Source organism: Canis lupus, chromosome 4 (assembly GCF_003254725.2).
Source record: "Canis lupus dingo isolate Sandy chromosome 4, ASM325472v2, whole genome shotgun sequence".
Taxonomy (NCBI): Eukaryota; Metazoa; Chordata; class Mammalia; order Carnivora; family Canidae; genus Canis; species Canis lupus.
Genome location: NC_064246.1, coordinates 51,810,396 through 51,831,855, shown reverse-complemented (window position 1 = coordinate 51,831,855; position 21,460 = coordinate 51,810,396). Strand labels below are relative to the sequence as shown.

The following is a 21,460-nucleotide window of genomic DNA, read 5'->3' as shown; positions in this document are numbered from 1 at the left end:
CCACCCCCATACTCCCAGCAACTAGAACAAAGCCCAGGGCACAGCAGCAGACCCTCAGGAAATAGGTTTTGAATAAATGAATAGAAACTTCAAAGAAGTCACCTGTAGGGAGTAGAATAAGAAGCAGGGAGGAATGGAGGGGATATATTTTATTTCCACACTTCTGTAGTCTTCTGCTTTGTAAGTTGGTGGGGACAGGTGACTTGGGGACCCTACTCTTCCGCCATCTTGCCCTGCCCCCAGTCTTCTGCTTTGTATTGCAATATTACTTTCCTACTAAAAAATTGAAAATCAACCAATCAATCAAGTTGGGGAACAAATGTCTTCCGTTAGGCTGAACTGACATCTGCCCTCCCCAGTGCCTGCCCCCACATGCAGCTCCCTAGTTCCGAGCCCAAAGCCACCCTGAGCAGGAACTAGCCCTTCCTCCCCATGACAGTCTTTCTCGCCCTTCTCTTTCATCTCTTCTCTAAACCTAGTGCCTCCTAGTTCCTTCTACTGAACTCAGAAGGATCAAGAAAGGTAGGCACTACCTCCATCACACACAAGACAGGCATTAACCAAAGAGGACAGGCTGAAAGGAGAACAGATTAGCTCCTGTTTAAGGCAGAACACTCAGGCTGAAACAATACAGTACATGGAACAAGAGACCTGAAACCTCTTTAAGGGAAATTTATTGTGTCAATGAAAGAAATAGCAGTGACAATTATGTCCTCATCACTGCATGACAGATGGACCTTCATCCACTGAAAACTATTTCTTTGGCTCTTACTGTACCAGGCACAGACCTGGCATTTGACCCCCAAAGTGGGCATCTATCAGGGGGCTCAGAGTTTCCTGATTGACTTTTTCATAGAGCAGGAAGCCCACTATTTCACATCCCTTCTCAACCTGCAACTCAAGAGGCAGGATGGCAATGTGGCATGGGTCACAGGAGTGGGTATCCAGTACCCAGTATCTACAAACACTGTGGACTCAAATATAGCCTCCTTTTTCCCCAGCAGGATGGTGCATCTCCCAGATAATTCTGCACACCCAGGGCAAAGCCAACGTATGAGCTTCCCCCTTAGCAGCTAACACAAGGTGGCATATCTCCAGGGAGCTGACACACAGCTTCCTAAATCAGGGCAAGCAACATTTATATGCTTCCCCGTCACAGGACCTGCAGATCCTCATCTTAGAGACATGGCATCTCTTCCTAGAAGTAGAGGCTCTCTCAACTAGAGAAAAGGATCACCTCAATCTCTAAGCTTTACAGCAGAAAACAAGATTATCTTTCCTGTTTAGCCCAAATGGCTACAGAATGAGATACATGAATTATCTGAATAGTTTGATTAATAGTGATAAGGATAGGTTCACTCTTTCCCTTTGTAACCTAGAGGTCAAGTTTTCCCACTATCTTAAAAAAAATTTTTTTTCTCCTTTTCTCTTGAATTCGTTTCTTCACCGCCTACCTTTCTCCTCACCAGAGTCGCCATCATTCCTTGCCATCTAATCCCACAAAATCTGGCTGCCAGGCCTCAGCACCTACTTGAATATCCTTTTTCAAAGTTCACCAGTGACTTTCTGGTGCTTTTCTCTGTGCAAATCCATCTGGATTTCCCAGGACTTATCATATGGATGGCTCCGCATCTTGGAAATACCTTTCCTTTCACTTCTATGCCCTGGATGCTCAATGTTCTTTCTCCTAATTCTTTTTTTAATGTTTCCTTTATTTTTAATTTTTTTAAAGATTTTATTTATTCATGAGACACACAGAGAGGTGTAGAGATACAGGCAGAAAAAGAAGCAGTCTCCCTGTGGGGAACCCAATGCAGGACTCCATCTCAGGACCCTGGGATCATGATCTGAGCCGAAGGCAGATGCTTAACCACTGAGCCACCCAGTGCTCCCTTTTCTAATTCTTGAACACCCTGCCTCCTTGCTAAATATTACCACTCCCCAAGAATATACCCGTGGCCTCTACTCTTTCTATTCTCCTACCCTTTCCAATCCCATGTAAGCCTATAGCTTCAAATCCACTGTTGGGAAAAGATGTCTCTGATGCTGGTTATCTTTCTTTTACCCTTACTCTCTCCCCAGCTCTAAGCCTCAGCCTGCCCACCTGCAATCCTATCCCCAGAGAAATCGTGCCAGACCACCAACAAACAGGCCCAAACACTTCTTTATACACCCTCTAAAATTCCTGTCCTATCTCACCCTCCTCCTCATTCCTGTGGCCACTATCCACCATCAGGTACATCCTCCCTTCTCTGAACAACCACAGTCCCTCGCTTCACCCCTCATCACAGACAACCCTGTCTACATTGCAGTCTGGTCATCTGCCTACGGATCTCATCTCCTGGGCTGATCTGTAACCACTCCTACTACCGGACCAGTCCTTTGGCTCTGCATTCCACAGTGCTTTGCACATAGCAGGTACTACAAGAATGAATGAAAATATCCTTAACCACCATACCCAATGAACAAGGTATGTAAATGCTGTAGAGGGCACCTCACTTCCCTTCAGTGTTCACTTATCATCTTTCACTCTGAGCCACTATGTACCAGGTACTTAGCTAGACACTGCAGATATTGCTGCCACTGGTACTACTCCCGCTTCTGTTGATGCTACTGCTAATACTACTGCTATTCCTATCAGGAGTAACAACAGACACTCAGTACTGACTATGCTAAATATTTATGGGGATTATAGCATTTAAGCTTAACAACCACCCTATGAGAGAAGTCACATTTTCCCCCCATTTCACACATAGGACAATTAAAGCAGAGACGAAAGCTGAGTGACTTCTCTGCCTTCAGGGAGCTCTTAGTTAAGCAAAGGAGGACAGGCCCTGGACATATGGTTCCAACGTGCTAAGTGCTATGAAGGAAAAGCATAGGATATAATAGGAGTGCAAAGCAAGGGGACATAACTCAGGCCCAGGGCCACGGATGCTTTGCTGAAGAACCCATACTTAAGTAGAAATCTGAAGGACAAAACCAGAACAAGTTAGCAAAAGAGGAAGAAAGAAAAGACTATTTCAAGGGGCCAGGCTTGCCCTGGGAACGCACAGGCCCCCAAGAGGCTGGGCACTGCTAATGGAAAAAGAATGCCTTGCTCAACAGAGCACCTATCCTCTGCAATCGTCCTGTGCACTAGATAAGGAGAAAATCATTTTGGCCTGCCTGGAGGGCTGGGGACTAGGGCTCACCCACCAAGCATATTTCTTATTTTCCATTTACATTTAAACACAGGATATTGAGATGCACGTATAATCAAATCCCTTATAGACTCCCACTTTACAAAATCCTTCGGAGGGGGGGCATATTTTTTAAAGAATTTAATGACTAAGTATTAGCAAAATATAATGATAATTGGTATGATAGATTCCAAACTATCAGAAATGCAGAAACTCTCCCAGAATCCCACAAAAAGAGTTCTATGTCATCAAGTCAAAGAGGTTTTGTCTCAAAGAGAGGCAGTAATTATAATCTAATGGCAGTAAATCCTTAAGCCAGCTCATGCAATGGGGTTACCCTCTCAACAGAATAAAATAATTTTTTTTTTAATTTGCAACCACCTGAGACACAACTCCCTGGTGTTTTTTGTTGTTGTTGTTGTTTTTTTCTTTTTCTTTTTTCTTTGCCTGCAACAAAACAGAATCATCCAAGCTCTTTCTTGTCGATCTAAATTCTCTGTGTCTCCTTTACCATAGCTCCAATGTACTATAAATATACAGCTTTTGTGACATAAATGCAAAGTTTTATTGTGCCGTTAGCCTTGATAGAAAGCACTGCAGAAAGTTGTTTAGAAATTAAATATCTAAAACAAGCTATTTTAAAATCCAAGGCCCTCACTATTTCATGTCTGCAATGAAGAAATTTCATCTTGGGGAGAGCAAGCTGTCTTTCACACCATATGGCTAATGGTGGTGCATAGCAATTAGCCAGGCTGATTAATGGTGAACAGACTCTAATTTTATGCTTATAATTGAGCCTGCATTTGCACCCCTGGTGCAAATTCAGCACATCCCAACTTCCACTTACAACAGGCAAGAAATCAAGAGAAATAGGATGGTGTGGAAAGTGAGAATTTTTTTCCTAAAGCCCCCTAAAGAGCATCAGATTTGCAATTTAAAAGACTGTTAGCCACACAATAGATGACAGGTTTGTGTAATAGGGTCATGGCGGCCTGGTAAACAAACAGTACCCCTTACACATCTATAGGCAGCCAGGAAAACCGTAATCTGTAACATTAGCAGGATGACATTTTGAATATGGCTTTTCCCTCTTAGCCACACAGTACAAACATCATCATTTGCCTTCAGCGGCTTGAGAATTTTATTTTTGCTATTTTTATGTTTCTGAAAAATAGAAAGAACATCAGCAGTGAAGCACGCCAACCAGCATAATAAAGTACTTTGGACCAATGAATTTTAAGAACAAGAAAAATATAAACTGCACTAATAGAGGGTAGGCTTGTGTGTGAAAGGCATAATATATCTTTAAGTATTTCAAGAACAGAATTATTTCTAGCACAGTCCAAACATGTACAGATATGAGATGCAAATCTATGATACATAGACATTAGTTGGCCTATTGTTGGAGATCCATCTTCCTGTCTGTCCCCTATTTGCCAGAACCACATATAACAGAACATGGAAAATTCATTCTAATGACATGCTAATTGCAGGAAGCTAAAATAGAGATATGATCAGAAAAACAGTAATACAAAGGAGGTCATTTTTTAAATGCTTTTCAAAATGATTTTACTCATTTAATTCTGAAAAGTGTAACTCAGCTTTAACTGTACAATTGCTGTATATGGTACAACACCTATTTTTATCTAATAATATCTTCTAAGAAACTGATGACCATATTTTTGGGTTGTGCTACTGTTTTAAAGGCAAGGAAAAGCTACCTGTTCATGGAATAATTGACAAGTTTTACAAATCACTGAAGTGAAAACTTGTCCAACACCTGAGGAATCTGGAATAATCTATTGAAAGTATGCTCTTTAAAAAGAAAAATAATAATTTTACATGCATCCATAATAACAGATATTGAAGTTAATATTTGGGATTTCAGTAAGAAAACACACTAAGCCCTTTTTACTTTATTCCCACCTGTGGAGTTTTAAGACTGCTTTCCCCATAAGTCCATGAGCTGCAGATAAAGCCCACCCATGCCGAAGTGGCAGCTGAAGCCTAAAACGACTGGTCAGTAATAGTCAGGAGCCAAGCATACTTTGTGCCAGGGAGAGCCTGCATGGCTAACAAAGCAATTAGTAGCCTTTCCCTGATGCATAGTGGCATCTTCATGCTTTGTCCAATTACTCAGAATATATCAGGTGTTATTTTATGCTGGTGTTATTTTATGAAGAAGGAGAATCCTATACTGCAAGTTTAAAGGCTGTTTTCTGGTCTACTCTCTCACATGTGGAGGACTGGCTGAGGCCATGAAAGTGAATTTGGTCTGCTCTTATTTTCAAATGCGTGGCTTATGTCTGATTACAGGCAAAATAAATACACTCATTTGTGGGTGACATGAATTTTTATAACTTTCAGGTGTAAACATTTGCCAACCTTCTAAAAGCTCACTGCCACTGAAAAATATTAACTACGCTGTCACAGTTCTATACTGGGTCACTAAGATGAGAGATCAGATGCAAGGGGGAAAAACCCACGCTTGACTTAAGGAGGAATGATGCCTTTGCACCGACGGTCACATTTTCAAGTGGGAGAATTAAAAAGGGGAACTATAACTTTCAAGTCTTATCCAAACAGAGGCTTTGCTGACATCAATAGAACTCTTACTCATTTTACTAGCAATGCAGTTGAGCACATATATTAACACTAAAAGGATATACTGTATTTTGTTTGATTGAAAGGAAGAAGGGGAGGGCACTGCTTTGTGCCCATTAAAAGTGTGATATCAAAATGGAAATATATGTCTTTCAGTATGAAATCTGATAGTCAAGAACTACTGAGATGTCTGTGACACTTTATTACCAATACTCGTGTTTAACAGTTCTTTTTAAATTATCTAATACAAGTAAGATATATACCCCTAAATAATCCTGAGCTCACCTAGATTTGAGATGCGAACTCATCTTCTCTCTGCTAATTAAAGGGAGAGAACAAGGTTTTTCTTACCTGCACATGATCTCATGTGTGAGCAAGACTCGGCACATTTCTGGGTTCTTGTCTTGGCCTTCATACACTATGGCCTGAAAACAAAGGCATGATTTGAGCTAAAAATGGAACTAAGTAAAGAGAACAAACTATTAACAATTGAGTACTTGACCACTTCAACATTGCTGAGAGCCAATTAGCTCTCTGGAGCTGCCTCACTGAGCTATTTCAAGATACATTGTTAAGGATCAACTCAAATCAAGTAGAGGGCATATGTTCCTCTCTGTCCCGTAAACTACATTACTATGACGCACACCTTTGGATCAGTAAGTGAGATGAACTTCTGTTGTCAAGACAACCACAATTTTCCTTTCAATTCAGAATAAGATAAACCTAATCATTGAAGGTAGAAAAACCCAGAAGGTTTAGCAGATTCAGATGCCAGTGATTTAAAATACAGAAAAGCACGTGGATTTGACATCTAAACATGCATTTGTCACTTCATTTTACTACTTCCAGCCCCAGCATTTACTGTTCTAGAGATGAGTAGCAAAAAACAAGTGGGGGTATGGTTAATGAGTCCGTTCACTAACTGTGTCTTCTTTGAGATGATTCATCAATCAGGGAAAATCCTTCTTCCCGCCTACAGGCTGAAAACATGTGCTCTCCAGGGTGTACACCCACCCAAACAGTAATACACGCCGGCATATGCTGTGTGTGTGTGGGCTTAAGCCATGGAGTTATCTCCCTAAACTGAGAAGAATTACATCTGACTCCCAAAATTTGGACTCCAAACTACCTCATCAGCCAGTATGTCTTTGTCTGTTTTTAGTAATGTGCATACAAACATTTTGCTTAAAATCACCCTGAAGTTTCCCTGAGATGGCAGCCTCCTGGAATATTTACAGGCTAATACCTGGGCCAGAGAAAAACACAGCTATTGGTAGAGTAACGCTCTACATCAGGATACATTTTAACTAGCTTAACACTCTATCAGTGCATGATACAAACACTGCTTCAAATTATTAATAAAATTACTTTCACACATTCAGATAACTCAATTTCTTGGTGGCAAAACTATTTAAATTAACCAGAGACTATCTTTATTTAGTACATAGAGATGCTGTGGTGACCTTCTTGTAGTTGGCTTTAATGTGCTTTGTTTATAAACCTGGGACTTTTAGAAGACACAGTGTGGGCAGACTCTAGAGCAGGCTCTGGGTATAATATCTAATTCCATTACAGAACAAAAATTGCAACAAATAAAAACATGATGTAAAGTACTTGTATAAGGAGAAAACCTTTCACTAGCTGTCAAAACCATTTTTTATGGTTAGTCTATCATAACCTTGTATTTTTTAACATTTTATTTTGACATAATTTTAGACTTACAGGAAAGCTGCAAGAATATATAAAGAATTACAAGATACTCCTTAATCAGCTCCCTCAAATGTTTACACTTCACTAAAACCATTTATTCTTTCCTATTTTTTCCTAAACTGTTTATAAGTATACTGCAGACATATTTTAAATACTTCAGCATATATTTTCCTTAAAATGAAGAATTCTCTTCCATAACCACAGTACAAGTATCTGAATTAGAAAATTAGCACTGATATACCATAAGCTAATCTACAGACTTTACTGACATTTACCAATTACCCAATAATGTCCTTCATTGCATGCATACATACATACATACATACATACATGATTTTAAAAATCCAGTACCAATCACTGCATTCAGTTGTGCTGTCTCCTTTAATATAGAACGTTCCTGAGTCGAGTTAATGGTGTTGACATTGTTAAAGACGGTAAGCCAGTTCTTTTGTACAGTATCCTCAGTTTAGGTTTGTCTGATGTTTCCTCAGACTTAGACTAAAGTTACACGATTCAGGGCCAGAATGCCACAGATGTGATTCTGGGTTCTTCCCAGTATATCAGATCACACTGTCAACTAGTTCCATTACTGGCAGTAAACTCTAACCATTTGGTTAAGGTGGTGACTGCCATCCACTAGAGATCATAGTCAGATTTCCCCACTGTGAGATTACTACTTCACTTTATGTAATGCATAACCATCCTCTTGGAGAGATCATCTCCATTATGGTAATATCATATGATGCCTAAAATTTTCATCCACAAGTGTCAGCATCCACTGATGATTCTTTCCTGTATTCTTAAGAGACCTTTTCAAATACCCAAGAATTTGCTTTATTCAAGAAAATGCAGAGTAAATCAAAAACATTTTGAAAGCCAAAAATTTTATCTGTCTGCTTTATTTATTCCAATCACTGCTCAAATCAAAGAAATAACTGTAAGGAACCGATTAGGTATCAAACATGGTGATTAAAAAAAATTTTTTTTTATTAAAAATTTTAATCATGCATTTTTGTGACATCCTATTATCACTACATATTTGGGATAGTCTCTTAATATCCCAATAACCCTCTGTTTCAATTTCAGTTTTTTGTTATACTAAACTGATACAAGTAACTTGATAAATATATCCACAGATATGGTAGGATTTTCCTTCCTGTAAAAAAAAAAAAAAAAAAAGGTTTGGTTTTTTTAAGAGGAATGTGTTTCAGTTATATCAGCCTTCTCACCTTGATTCTTTCTAGATGATATTATTTTTGTTGAGGCTGCTGATTCCACCAAAACCAGTGATATCCATGGTGATATTCAATGAAAGACATGCCACAGTGCAGATATGCTCACCACTGCCCTAAACAGTAGATGACCCATGGATGCCCAGGGATCCCAGGTTTTTATCTTTAGTGACTGAATATCATTTGTTGAAGGCCCAGCACCTCTGTAATGCACCTCTTTACTAAATGCCAAGCTGCCAGTTCACTTCTGGCAGCAGAATCAAAATGGAGAATCCTCTAAATCAAGCATAGAAAAATAAAAGCATGAGTTCAGATTTGCTCAGAAATAGTTGGGAATTCTAGAGAGGAGTGGAAGCATAAAGTTTCTGCCATCCCTCTTTTTGATGCCTCAACAGAGCAATATTTTTTAGCACATAAACACAGGGAAAGAAGTGCTACTTCTATGATTTCTGAAATAAAAGTAAGAGAAACGGGGAGTCTTTTCATTCTCCTATGAAGTAGAACTAAAATCCTGGAAGTACAATAAATTAGAACATTAGTATAACAGAATTAGTTAAAGAGTGGACCTCATTCACAGGCAGATCTACCTCTGACCTCACTGATGCAATATTTGTCACTGAAAAGCCTTCTTAACACACACACACACACACACACACATACAATATCATATAAAAGATATGAGCCAAGAAATCAATATTCTAATGAGATCCAAAATGGTAAAATATGATAAATTTGTTTTGCTGAGTATATCTGAAGCAGAGTGTCTTTAGTAAGACAGACTTTTGAAAAATGTCACTAGGCTTTCCCTGCAGCTTACACACACAACTGAGAGCCACACATCAACTTTCTACCATCTACATTTTGTACACACGTCAAGATGGGTTCACAGTTCAGCAAACCCAGACTTTAAGCCTAAAAGGAAAAGGAGCTTCTTATACCAACTTAGAAGTTTCTGCTTTTCTTACTAATTTAAATATGTGTCTCTGTGGGGTGTGAATAAAGCTTGCTGGGACTGGATCAGCTGGGAGATCACAGAAGCATATAAACAGCATTGACTATTTTAAGTGAAACCATTTTAATAGACAGCTGGTTTAGGGCCCAGACAATGGAACACGAAGAAGAAGGCTTATTTTATTTTCATCCTCCATAGTAAATCATGTGTCTGCTCACTGTGAGGAAGGTAGTCTGTTGTGAGAGCGACAAAGACAACAGTGGTTTAAATAAATCAATGTGTTTATCAGGAGTAAGGACCAGAGGCCTGTTACAGACATGGGCAGGAGGGGGAGGGAAAGCATATGAAATATATTATTTAAATAAATGAACTGATGGCAAAGCAAGTGCAGGTTTTCACCTAAGAAATAAAAAATACAGTATCAAGCAGAAAACGATATTGACCTTAATTCTGCCAATGGCAAGTAAATCCCGGAAGGTGGCAGAAATACTTGTGCAGGAAGAAAACTAAAAGAATAAACAGCACTAGCTTCAACTTAACTTTAAAAACCTGGTGAAATTGATAATGAAGTTGTCAAAACTTGACCTATGTGGAGCAGATTTAGTTTCCTGACATACTGGCCCTCTTTCCCCTTTCCCTAATGTCCTGTTCTAAGAAGCAGAAAGAAAATATCCAAGGATTTATAACACCTCATTAATTTTCAGACTGAGGATTTTTTTAGAATACTTTTTCATAATGAACAAAAATGAGGAAAAAATGGGAATTGTTAAACTTTCATACCCTTATGCAACAGCAGTGCCCGAAGTTTTACTGGGAAAGACTAAAATGCCATTAATTTCAAATTCCCAATTATAAGTCCACCTATTCAGCCTTTGAAAAGGAATAAATCAATTAATGGAGAAAATCTGCCTCAGTTTGCCACTGTTTTAGATAGCATCTTGTAAAGTGTGATTCATCCCTGATTTTCTAGGATATCACTGGGTCTTAAAAGTTAATTGAAACTTAATGTGGATAAAGACCACACAGAAAAAATGAAAAATACACAGTGAACATGCACCAGGATCACACTTCAATAGGATGCCAAAGGAAATACAGAGAATTAAGCAAGCCTCTTCTTTGTTTACTCTTCTAATAGTTTTAACTCTTTTTGTTCTATGCCAAAACAAAGAGGGTGAGGAAAATAGTTTTGACTTTAGTTCTTCAAAACCCAAAAGCATTTTAGGAACAAATGTTTTCATGAGAAGCCTTTTTTTGGTTTACAACCAAACAATAGATTACATGTCATCATTAGAAGGAAGGTGGGAGGGAAGGAAGAAAGGAAAGAAGGAAAGAAGGAAGGAAGGAAAGAAGGAAGGGAGGGAGGGAGGGAGGAAGGAGAGAGTGAGAGAGGGAGGGTAGGAGGGAAGGAAAGAAAAAAGATGGAAAGAAAGAGAGAAAAGAGAGAGATGGGTGATTCATAATTATCAAAAACTCCTAATTTTCCATTTAAGTAAAAGAGAGTAACCTTGAAAATTTTACTTCTTTTTCTACATACAGAATAAAGGCCAAACCGAATTTGTCACCTTCAAAAATAAGTTCATGAATGTACAAAGTACCTCCTTCAAACAGAAGTAAAATATCCTCTAAATACAGACTGTCAACAAGCCTTTGGTAGCAAATTACCAAGAATTGGAACGAATCAAAAAATAATATGAACACCTACAATATCAATGTACTATAATATTAATCATTGCATTCAACCACCAAGTTATATTACTTGTCATTAAGGGAAAAAAAAAGTGGTAGCTTATGTGATCCCAGAAATTTCCAGTAGGTGAAGGAGCCCTAGTTAAAAATTAACCTGTGCCAAAGAAAACACTACAAATCTGACATTTCATAAACAATTGTGTCAAACAGCAATCCAACATTAATAGTGGGATAAAATAAAAAATTATTTTGCTTCAATTAGCAGCTGGGCTACTGGTGAACAAATTATAAAGATGTAATTTCAGCTTAGCAGCTAAGAAGGCCTGTTTTCAGAACTGAATTCAAAGTTGCAAAGGAATGATATCATATTCAGTATGCTGTTCAGTTACATCACAGTCCTGAATAAAAAGAGAATGTGTATCGAAAGCAGTTAGCTTTAGAATACATCTTTAATGTCTCAAAGAAATAAAATCCCCGATATTATTCAAGCACCGAGATAAAAACTGAATCACTCTAACAATCCCACATGGTATTTCTTTTTCTAACAGTAGTAAGAGATATTTCACTCATATGATAGCTACATTTACATCTATATTAGTAGATACAGCTGGCTTTGTCAACCCAATGGGACAATAATAATAATAATAAAATAATAAAAGCAGCTAATTTATTAAGCACTTAATATGTGCCAGTCACTATTCTAAGCACTTCACATGTATGAATTCATTTAATTGTCACAAAAGAGCTTCAAGGTAGGTGTTATCATTATTTCCATTAGTTTTATTCCAAATGCTTACATATTTTAATTACTCTGAGATCAAATCATTCTTGCTCAACAACTATATAAACAATTCACCCACATCCAAACACTCCTTCACTCCTCAGCATTATAAGGAAAGACGTAAGAACAGACTATTGGTGTAGTCATCTGAGTTCGATAAATGCATCACTACTAATATGTTCGTTTTTAATGCTGTTCAAACATTCACATGGAAACAGCTCTAGCGTAAATATCCCCGAACAAATGGCTGTATATTATCCAGGAGGGAGCAGTTGGGCCGCCAGACTGGGGAAGTACTAGGCCATCTGGCTCCGGCAATCTCTCCAAAACCATCAGCTTTGTTTTCACCCCCAGACTCCAAACAACACATTTTCCACTGTGATGAGTTTACATTTTCCCAAACACAGGTCCTGATCATGCATAAAAATTCCAAACTTCTTCATTCCTCTATGTGCAAGGAAATTTAAATCACCTGCATTTTTGACATGTTACCAAAGGAGAGAGAAAGCTGCTACAAGGTGGCTCCTGACTCTAAACCTGCCCTGTCTTTTTCTGTTTGTAGGTTTTTCCAAATGTAGGAAAGAATCTCTCGGCTGGCCTCTTGAATTCCTTTGGAACTTATTGATATACTAAAAATGTGTTTATCTACCAATGAAGAACCATGAACTGAAAGGGTTGTTAATCAAATCTACGTAGCTGTGGCAGGATATAATGAAACAATCAATAGGAAGAAATGTGCTTGCATCAATAACTTAAAGTACCGGGAACAACAAAACAAATACATAAAGAAGATTAGCTTGTAAGAGAAATAGGACAGCATTTCTGATCATCGTACTTTGGACTTCCCACTATGCTTTCCACTTTTTAGGGTCCCCTTACCACATCATCTACCTTCAAGCCCATACTCGACAAGGATTATGTGACCGTTATTTTTCCCTTTCCAAAAAAAGAGCTTCTGTCTGTGGGCAGGAATACTTTGTTTTTGATAACTTTATGGAACTTAGTACTCTTTCTCTAAATTATAAGAAAAGTCACTTTTTTTAAAGCAAGATGGTAGGAGAGAAGATAAGTTAAAGGCTTTTTTTTTAATTATTTAATGTTAACCCACCTAAGCAATCACAGAACGTAATCATATTTCAAATACTACATGAAAGTCTGAAATGAGGCACATTAAACATCAGACCTCTCCCCACTGGGTTCATTTGAGCTTCTGCAGTAGATATTGTTTCTGAATGCAACAACCATAAACTTCTGGATCCTACAGGCCTTTTTGCATGCTCACTAATGGAATACCAAAAACAGCAATGACACAAAAACAACCTATTTTTAGTCCGGCTAAACTTGGTTTTGAACAACCCTTCCCAAAAGCAAGCCTCTCATTTTCTAGTTGGTGGATGAATTTTTTAAATATCGTCACATCCTTTGTGTTTTATGAGAGAGGCATTGGGATAAGGGTGCTCGGATCCTTATACATTCACTTATAATAAAACTTCATCTTTCCTGCTTGAGTCCAAAATTAAGAGTCATTACCCAAGGTAGTGTAATGAGACACTTTGAAAAGGTGTGAAATACTGTGTCATGCCAATACATCTTGGTTGATTGAGTACATTTCTGTTTGATTTCAATGCTGCTAACTCCACTCAAGTTCAGGAACATTCTATAAAAATATTGAGTGCACAGATAGTTTTGGATTTTGCTTGCCAAAGATTCTCTTTGAGTTTTAACCCCAACTTCTGAGTCCAAGATAAGACATCACACACATAAAGCTGCATCTCTGATATGAAAAATGTTACAAACAAGCAGCTAAGAGAAGACACTTGAACTTTGGCTAGGTATTCCCTCCAAAATTTTATGATAACTTCACTCAAATTATCCTATTTTGTACTCTAAATATCAAAATCCTGAGTCTATCTGGAAGAATTTCACAGGGGAAACAAAATTTTAACTATTTAATCAGTCAGCTAATGTCAAGCCTTACTTCTGATTCCAGATTCAAGGGGCCAGGCCACTGTATACTTAATGAAAATATGAAATTTAAACAATTTTAAATCACAGTAATTTCAAGCTAGATGAGAATCTGCTGTTTTACTCATTAAGACTAAAATATAATAATTATGTCAAAGCCAGGAAAAGTTATGCTTCTTCACACTGATCTGCTTTTTTAAGACTATTATATTAACGGTGTATACAAGAAGCTAACCTACTTCCCAAACTCTTACAGCACATAATCAACAAACAGATAATGGGCAGGGATTGCCTTTCAAAGTGAAACCTACACAGAAGGCATTAGACCGTTATTATGAAAGCAAACAGGTATGCCTCAGAAAAGAAATCCCTTTCTTTTGATATTTTTAGAACAAATTCAGATAACCATTTAAACCTTTTTCAGGTCCCTCCCCATCAAAATACACAATTGCATACATTTATAATTGTAACTTTTACTGAGATGTCATATTATGGCAAATGACTTTCTCATACCTGTTATTATTAAAAATAAACTAAATCTTGTTCTAGGCCCCCACTTCCAATTGATAGAATTTATAATACCAGGCAGTCAAAGAATGCCCTATGCTGTCATTTTTCCTTAAGCTCTATGACTTCATTAGTAAAATGATATTTGATGTATTGCTTTATAAAAATCAAGATAATTCCTCCACCATATGAGACTGTGTAAAGTCAGTTCATTTCATAATGGGAAAATCAGTTCTGGTGGCATTTGTTGTTTAAGGGGTCTAAAAGTTTTGAAAGCAGTTAATCACTTCAAACGTGTCCTAGTTTTGCACTCCTTACAATTGTTTGTTTCATAGTGCTGCCTATGATTTCATATTTAAGTGATCAATGTTGCACAAGTAGACAAGCCTTTCACACTGATTTGTGGGGATTTTTTTGTCTTTTAAAAAGAAATTTCTAATAAATGCATATGGAATATGTATTTGAGTTCATACTTTCTCCCTCCTCCTCCCCTGTTTTCTTTCCTCTGATGAGAATGGCAGGAAAAGATATCTAGGGTATCAAAGACAATTTTTTAAAACAAAACTCCACTTAAGACATTTTTGTTTTCATACAGTAAAAAAAAAAAAAAAAGAAAAAGAAAAAAAGTTACTGAAATCAGGCTTTTGCGTTTCTGCTTGGCAGGGAAAAAAATTTTTTTAACAAAATCCAATGTGTCCAAATGAAAGAGAATTATCCTATGTAATAATCAAAATGAGTAAAGAAAATAAGACCAAGACTAAAAGTATAAATGTGAATTTACTCCGACCAATCAACCAAGAAATAAATCTTCAAGAAAGTCAAATATTTTAAGGACATAACTTGAAATAGATTTCAATAGGTATTTATTTATTATTTTTAAAACTACATTTCACACCCTCATGTTTTCTACTTGGTTCACAATGAAATATGAGACCTAACAATCAAAATTAGCTATTATTGAAAGGTTCTTGCTGAGTAGATTTTAAAACTTCCAGCAGCTTATGAATGTGTATTTTGTACAACATATGTAAGCCGTGCTTATCTAAAAATAATTTTTAAATATGCATATGTACCATAATTTGAAACTTCCAAGTCAGTATCTGTGAAAGAAGGGATACCCTTATTTTATCCTTATTTTAAAGGGAATATTTTAAAATTGCAATCAAGCAAACAAGTTTTATTCCTCTTTAGTACACAATGTATAACTTTTCTCTTTGTTCTAACTTCTTTCCTCCACCCAATAAAGCTGGGTTCTTTTTTGTGCCTAAGTCTTCCAACTACCTAACCAGCTACTTAATTCTGAAACTAAACTTTTTCTTAAAATCAAAAAAAAAAAAAAAAAAAAAAAGGCTCCTGTGCCTCATTAAAACGTCAGGCCTCTTTTCTGACTCGGCTCATAATTGTATCTTTTAAACCATAACTCAACCTTAATGTATACTGCTTGACACCGGCGTGTTGGAGAGTTTAAGAAAATGCCGTCTATGTACCTTTAAGACCACAAGCTCACTCATGCTGCCTGGCTTCTTGCCAAACTTGGAGGCAAAAGCAGGAGGATTTTTGCAAAATATCCTCTCTAACAATTGCCGCTCCCTCTTCCAACAGCACTACCACTACCACCTCCTCCTTTAAAAAAAAATCTGTGGAGTGGGTCATCTGCGCTCTCAGCTCATCTCACCACTCCTGAGTAAGCTACCTAGGCGCCCCCACACCCTTCCCTGCACTGTATCTCCCAGGAGAGGCCCGGAGGGGGTTCGGGTTTCACAGGCTCAGCCCACTCTACACCAAGGCCCCCTGGGCACCTTTTGCGCCCCCTGGGGCTTCTCGGCGGGTCAAAGGAAGTTCAGCACTTACTCTCCCCACTCAGGACCCTGTAGTCTTAAAGCACAAGGCCTGAGTCTCCCTTGGTAGGAAGGAGCCGTCGAGCCATCTTCCCCACGCGGTGGACGCTAGTGTGTGTATCCGCACCTGGAAGGCTGCGCTGAGAAATGGGGCCTGAGGTCCGCCCTGGCGTCGAGAGTTCAAGTCCCAGACCCCGCGCTAAAGAGTAGCCACCTTCTTGACTTCCCCAAATTTCGAGGCCCTAGAGTCACCCCACGGCGCGAAATTAAGAAACTTACTTGTTTTGTCATGGAGTCGATGAGGCGCACGTAGAAATCTTGCTCCGTCCTTATCCCTGGGGAAGAGGGGAAGGGGAAAGGGGAACGAAAGAAAATTAAGTGAGAGAGGATCTGCCGCAAAATAAACAAACAAACAAAACACAAAGAATGGGGCTTTAAGGCTTATGCAACGCCTACTGTCCCAGAGAAGCACCGGCAGGACACCACCACCCCCACGTCCCCCAGTGTCCAGAGAGGGGCCAGTCCCCAAGCGCGGCAGCTGAGAATGTGGCAGGACCCCCCACCTGGCTACCCTCCCTTCTCTCCATGGGAGCCCCTCTGCGCGCTCTCCGGGAGCCATCAAGGCCACGAGCCCCCCACCCCAGCCCAGCCCAGCCCAGCCCAAAGGACTCAAGGCCTGGAGTCGGGGCTAAGCCAAGGAAACAGGCCTTAGGAATGGGAGGAGGAGAGAAATGGCCCCTGCGAGGGCCAGGCCTGCACACCTGGCCCCAGGTATGCGCGAGCCCGCTACGGCCGCCTTCCGGCTCCTCGGGGCCTCCTCGGGTGAAACCTCCTTAGGCGAAACTTAGGAGAGGCCCGGTGACCCCGAGGACCGTGGACGGCTGCGCGTGCTCGGGGCTCTGGTCCGCTTGGATCTTCCCGCGCACCCTGCCCTCACCCAGGGCCCCAGGGTGCCGGCGCGGACCCGACCCGAGCCTCACCATTGCTGTAGAGGAGCTGGAGCCGGTAGTGAATCCCGTTATTGGTCTTTTCGCTGTTGGCTTCCTGGGTTGCAGCAGGACGCAAAGACACAACAAGAGACGCAGGAAAGAGGTCGGCGTGAGCGAGTGTGGACCGACTTCGAGGCAACTTTCCCAAGGACCGGACCCCCAGCCGGGGAACCGGGCAGGCCCGGGAGCAGCAGAAATTGCGGCCACCTGTGATCCCTCTGCCGCCCTCCCGACCCTTACTGCTCCCTCTTCCCTTCCAGAAAATTCCGTGGGGCCTGGGGGCTCGGGCCTGGGCCAGCAGAGGCAGGAGCCGCGCGTGGTGGCGCGCTCGAGGGCGGGTTCATCCCGGGCGCCCTTGACTCTGGAGTGCGAAGCCGGGCTCGCCTCTCTCCAGCTCTGGGGCTCCACGCGAACTTTTTTGGGAGCAGAACCTCACGGACGAGGAGCCCGGGTTCGCCCAGGACGGGAAGTGGCTTGGGGGACCCCGCTCAGGAGTGTGTTATGGATGCTTTGCACTCGCCGAGGAGCGCGCCTCCCGAAGCGGCTGGGCCTGCTCCCCGGCCGGGGGCGAGGGGCAGCGGCGCTGCGCCCACTTACTTTTTCCTTCTCCACGAACCCCACAAAGGCTGTCCTCTCGATCTCCACGGGCTGGCCCTGTCTGTCGTAGAGGGCCAGGACGAAGTGGAAGAAGTTGGATTTCCGCAGATTGGAAGGCGGCTGCTTCTCAAAGTGAGCCCGGGCCAGACCCACCCCGCTGCGGCCAAAGACGCAGAGTTAGACGGCTAAGCGGGACACCGACGCGAGACCCTTTGTCACCCCTTACACACGGGAGGCCCGTCAAACACCAACCTCCTCTACCCCCAGAGCACCCAGTGGGCGCCCTACACGCCCCCTCCGGCGCCCCGGGCCCACCCGGCCGCGGACATGCGTGCTCCCGCGTGTCCAATCCTCCCGCCGAGCACAGGGCGCGCCCCCCAACTCGCGGAAGAGCCGCGAAAGTTTTGTTTGGGTTTTGCGCAGGAGATAAAACCCTGCAAGCGTTTACTCCGACTTGACGCGCGCTGCGTGGGAAGGCAGAAAGGTGGAGGTGCATGCGGTGAACCCGCGTTCGCGGCATACAGCCGGTCCTTCACAACCTGGAAGGAGGGGAGCAGGGGAATCGGTCCCCGCCGCCCCCACGAGCCTCCCGCCTCAGCTTCGAGGGCAGGTGAGGATGGATGGGGAACAGGCTCAGCTTCTTGAAGCCGCAGCCAGCCTCCAGGAAACCTCGTGTGCCCCCGCCAAGCGCGGGCGCCCGGCCTCGGGAAACCGCATGCCCCCTCCCCGAATAAAGCAAGTGAGAAAAAGGATCTGGGGGGGGGGTGCTCAGAGCTGTCAGGTGTGGCCGCTGTGGAACCGGGAGCTGGGGGTGTTTTTAAAAGACCTATCCTGACAAAGTTTCGCTGTTCCACAGAAATCCACACACTCATTCCAGAAACCCTGTGGACCAGGGGTGCCAACGGAGCGCGCCCGTGGGGGACCTGGAGGCTCGGGTGCTAGGGGCGCCGGGAGGCCACTGACAACCCGACCTGCTCAACACAAGGGCGCGCTCACACACACACACACACACACACACACACACACGCACTCTTTCGCTCCCAGGCCAGTTACCCAACTCACTCTCACTACTAACCACCCCCATCCGTGTACTCAGCGGGGATGGGAACAGTGTTGCAGACACTTGTCCCCTGCCCGGAGAAGATGAGGATGAGGTAATTAGTCATCTTCCTTTTTCCCCTTCCGCCCTCTCCGAGCCCGATAGGGCCAGGGGCCGCCAGATCTCCTACTCCCTCAAGCCCAGCTGGTGGTCTGGGGGAAAAAAAAAAGACCATTTCTCACTCGGGACCAGGAGTCCCCGGAAAGGGTGATAAGAGTGCCCAGAAAAGTTCCCCCACGTCAATCTCCAAGGGCAGTGCCTCCAGGCCACACAGTCTAGCATCTCAGGAACTGAGAGTGGGAGAGGGGCTGGAAGGGACCGGTGACAGAGGGTGGAGAAGACTTTTAGGGGATGTCAGAATTAAAGTTGGGAGTTGCTGTTCTACCGGTGGACCGAGAAAAACTGAAAGCTAGCGAGAGGGGGACAGAGGGGGACAGAGAACCAGACCGAGGAATTAAGAGAAGGTTCTGGGGACACATGGAGAGAGAAAAGGGGAGAGAAAGAGAGGTAAGGAAAGGAGAAGAGAGGAAGGAGGGGTGAAGAAAGAAGGGGAAGGAAAGAATGAAGAAAGGGAGGGTGGAAAGAAGGAAGAGAGGAGAGGACGGAAAGGAAAAGACACAGGAAAGCAGTAGAAAAGGAGAAAGAAAGGGAGAAAGGTAGGATGGAAGGAGGAAGGAAGGAAAGGAAAGGAGGAAAAGAAAGAAGAAGAGAAGGAAAAAAGTTTAGAAAGGAGGGAAGAAAAAGAAAACAAGGAAGGAAAGGAAAGAAAAAAGATAGAAAAGAGAAAAAAGAAAAGAAAGAAAAAAGAAAAGGAGGAAAGAAAGTAAGAAAAAGAAAGCGAAGACAGCCAGCCAGGAAAGAAAGAGCAATCACATAAAAACACAGATATCCAACATCGTGCTGGTGAGACGCCTCTTCTGGCTTAAAACGAAATGAAAACAGTCACAGGCGAAGCAGGAGAAAGTGCCGGCAAAGCGTGGACTCCTCGCAGGCAGCTCGCGGCTCTCCGGCCGCAGGCGACCGAGGCAGCGCGGCCGGGGAGCGCGGAGCCCCGGAGGCGAGCCGAGCGCAGCGGCGGACTCCCGAGCGCGGCCCGGCCCGCAGCGGCCGCCGCCGCCGCTTCCCGGCTCCTCTGCTTGCGGCTCGCTCCCCGGCCGCGGTCCCCGAGCGGTACCCACCTCTGCGCCGCCGTGTTGGCGTCCAGCACCCCGGCGCCCTGCATCCACGTCCGCACCGCGTTCATGCCGCTGCCCAGCGGCTCTTCCTTCATGCTGCTTCCACTCCGTTGGATGCTTTCCTGAATCCCAAACATGAAAACAACCTTTTCTTGTGGAAAATCTCCTCCCCCTTGAAAATATTGAAAAAAAAAAAAAAAAAAAAAAGGAAAGAAAAACGCCAGCCAGAGATTTTTTTTTTTTTTTTTGAGACGATGAACTCGCGCTAGAAGATCAAGGCGGGCTGGAAAGCAAATTTTTTAAAAATGTAAACCTTCACTCAAAACTGAGCGATAACCTGAAAAAAAAAAAAGGAGAGAAAAAAAAAAAAAAAAGAAGGGAAAATCCAACGAAAAGACCAAAATAAAAAAATAGAGATGTATGCTTGGCTGTTGGGGGTTGTTTGGTTGGTTAATTTTTGGTTTGGGTGCTTTTTTTTTTCTTTTTTTTTTTTTTCTTTTTTTTTTTCTTTTTTTTTTTTTTTTCTTTTTTTTTTTTTTTTTTTTTTTTTTTTGTAATGATCACAGGCCGGTGGAGGACAGGAGGGGCTGGAGTTTCCTTTTGTAGAGGTACCCTTCACTTGAAGAAGCAGGAAGAAAAAAAAAAGCCCTGATGGCAATTTAAGAAACAATAGACTCAACTCGCGCTGCCGGCTTTGCTACTTCAAGTGTCATTTTCCACAACCAGGCAAGTTTTTTCCTCTCTCTCTCTCTTTTTTTTTTTTCCTCCTTCTCTCCCAACCAAAGATGTTTCTTTCCTTTCAGTGCGTATAGATGAGGAGGACGCTGGTTGCCGTAGACAGATACACCAGAGAGGGAGAGTGGGGTGGGGGGAAGGGGGGAGAGAGAGGGAAAGAGGAAGGGGGGGAAGGACAGAGAGAGAGAGAGAGAGAGAGAGGAGAGGGGAAAAAGAGAGAGGGGTGGACCCTGCCGGATGGAGATTCTGTTTTCTCCTTGCTAAAATAGAAGTGATTTGCAGGCTTTCCCTATGGAATCCAGTTTGACTCTCCCCAGAGCTAAACACAGGCACACTAACCCCAAAGGGAGGAGGCGGGGCTCGCGCCTCGCAGGCCTGCCCCTTCATTTGCATAACGTCATCCTTCCG

The 21,460-nt window shown here is 42.2% G+C and overlaps 1 protein-coding gene across 8 annotated transcripts in view; it reads right to left on the bottom strand.

Annotated features, from left to right (window-relative positions):
- EBF1 (EBF transcription factor 1) overlaps positions 1-21,389 on the bottom strand; it is a 386,065-nt gene extending 364,676 nt beyond the window's left edge. For all 8 annotated transcript variants that reach the window (XM_025434483.3, XM_025434487.3, XM_025434484.3 and 5 more), the window contains exons 1-5: positions 20,321-21,389; positions 18,044-18,200; positions 17,438-17,501; positions 16,737-16,792; positions 6,138-6,211 (exon numbers count right to left, since the gene is read on the bottom strand). In XM_025434483.3, coding sequence (XP_025290268.3) covers positions 6,138-6,211; positions 16,737-16,792; positions 17,438-17,501; positions 18,044-18,200; positions 20,321-20,454 — 485 coding nt within the window. In that variant the 5' untranslated portion in view covers positions 20,455-21,389. The remainder of the gene's footprint in view (positions 1-6,137; positions 6,212-16,736; positions 16,793-17,437; positions 17,502-18,043; positions 18,201-20,320) is intronic.
- Between the last annotated feature and the right edge of the window lie 71 nt (positions 21,390-21,460).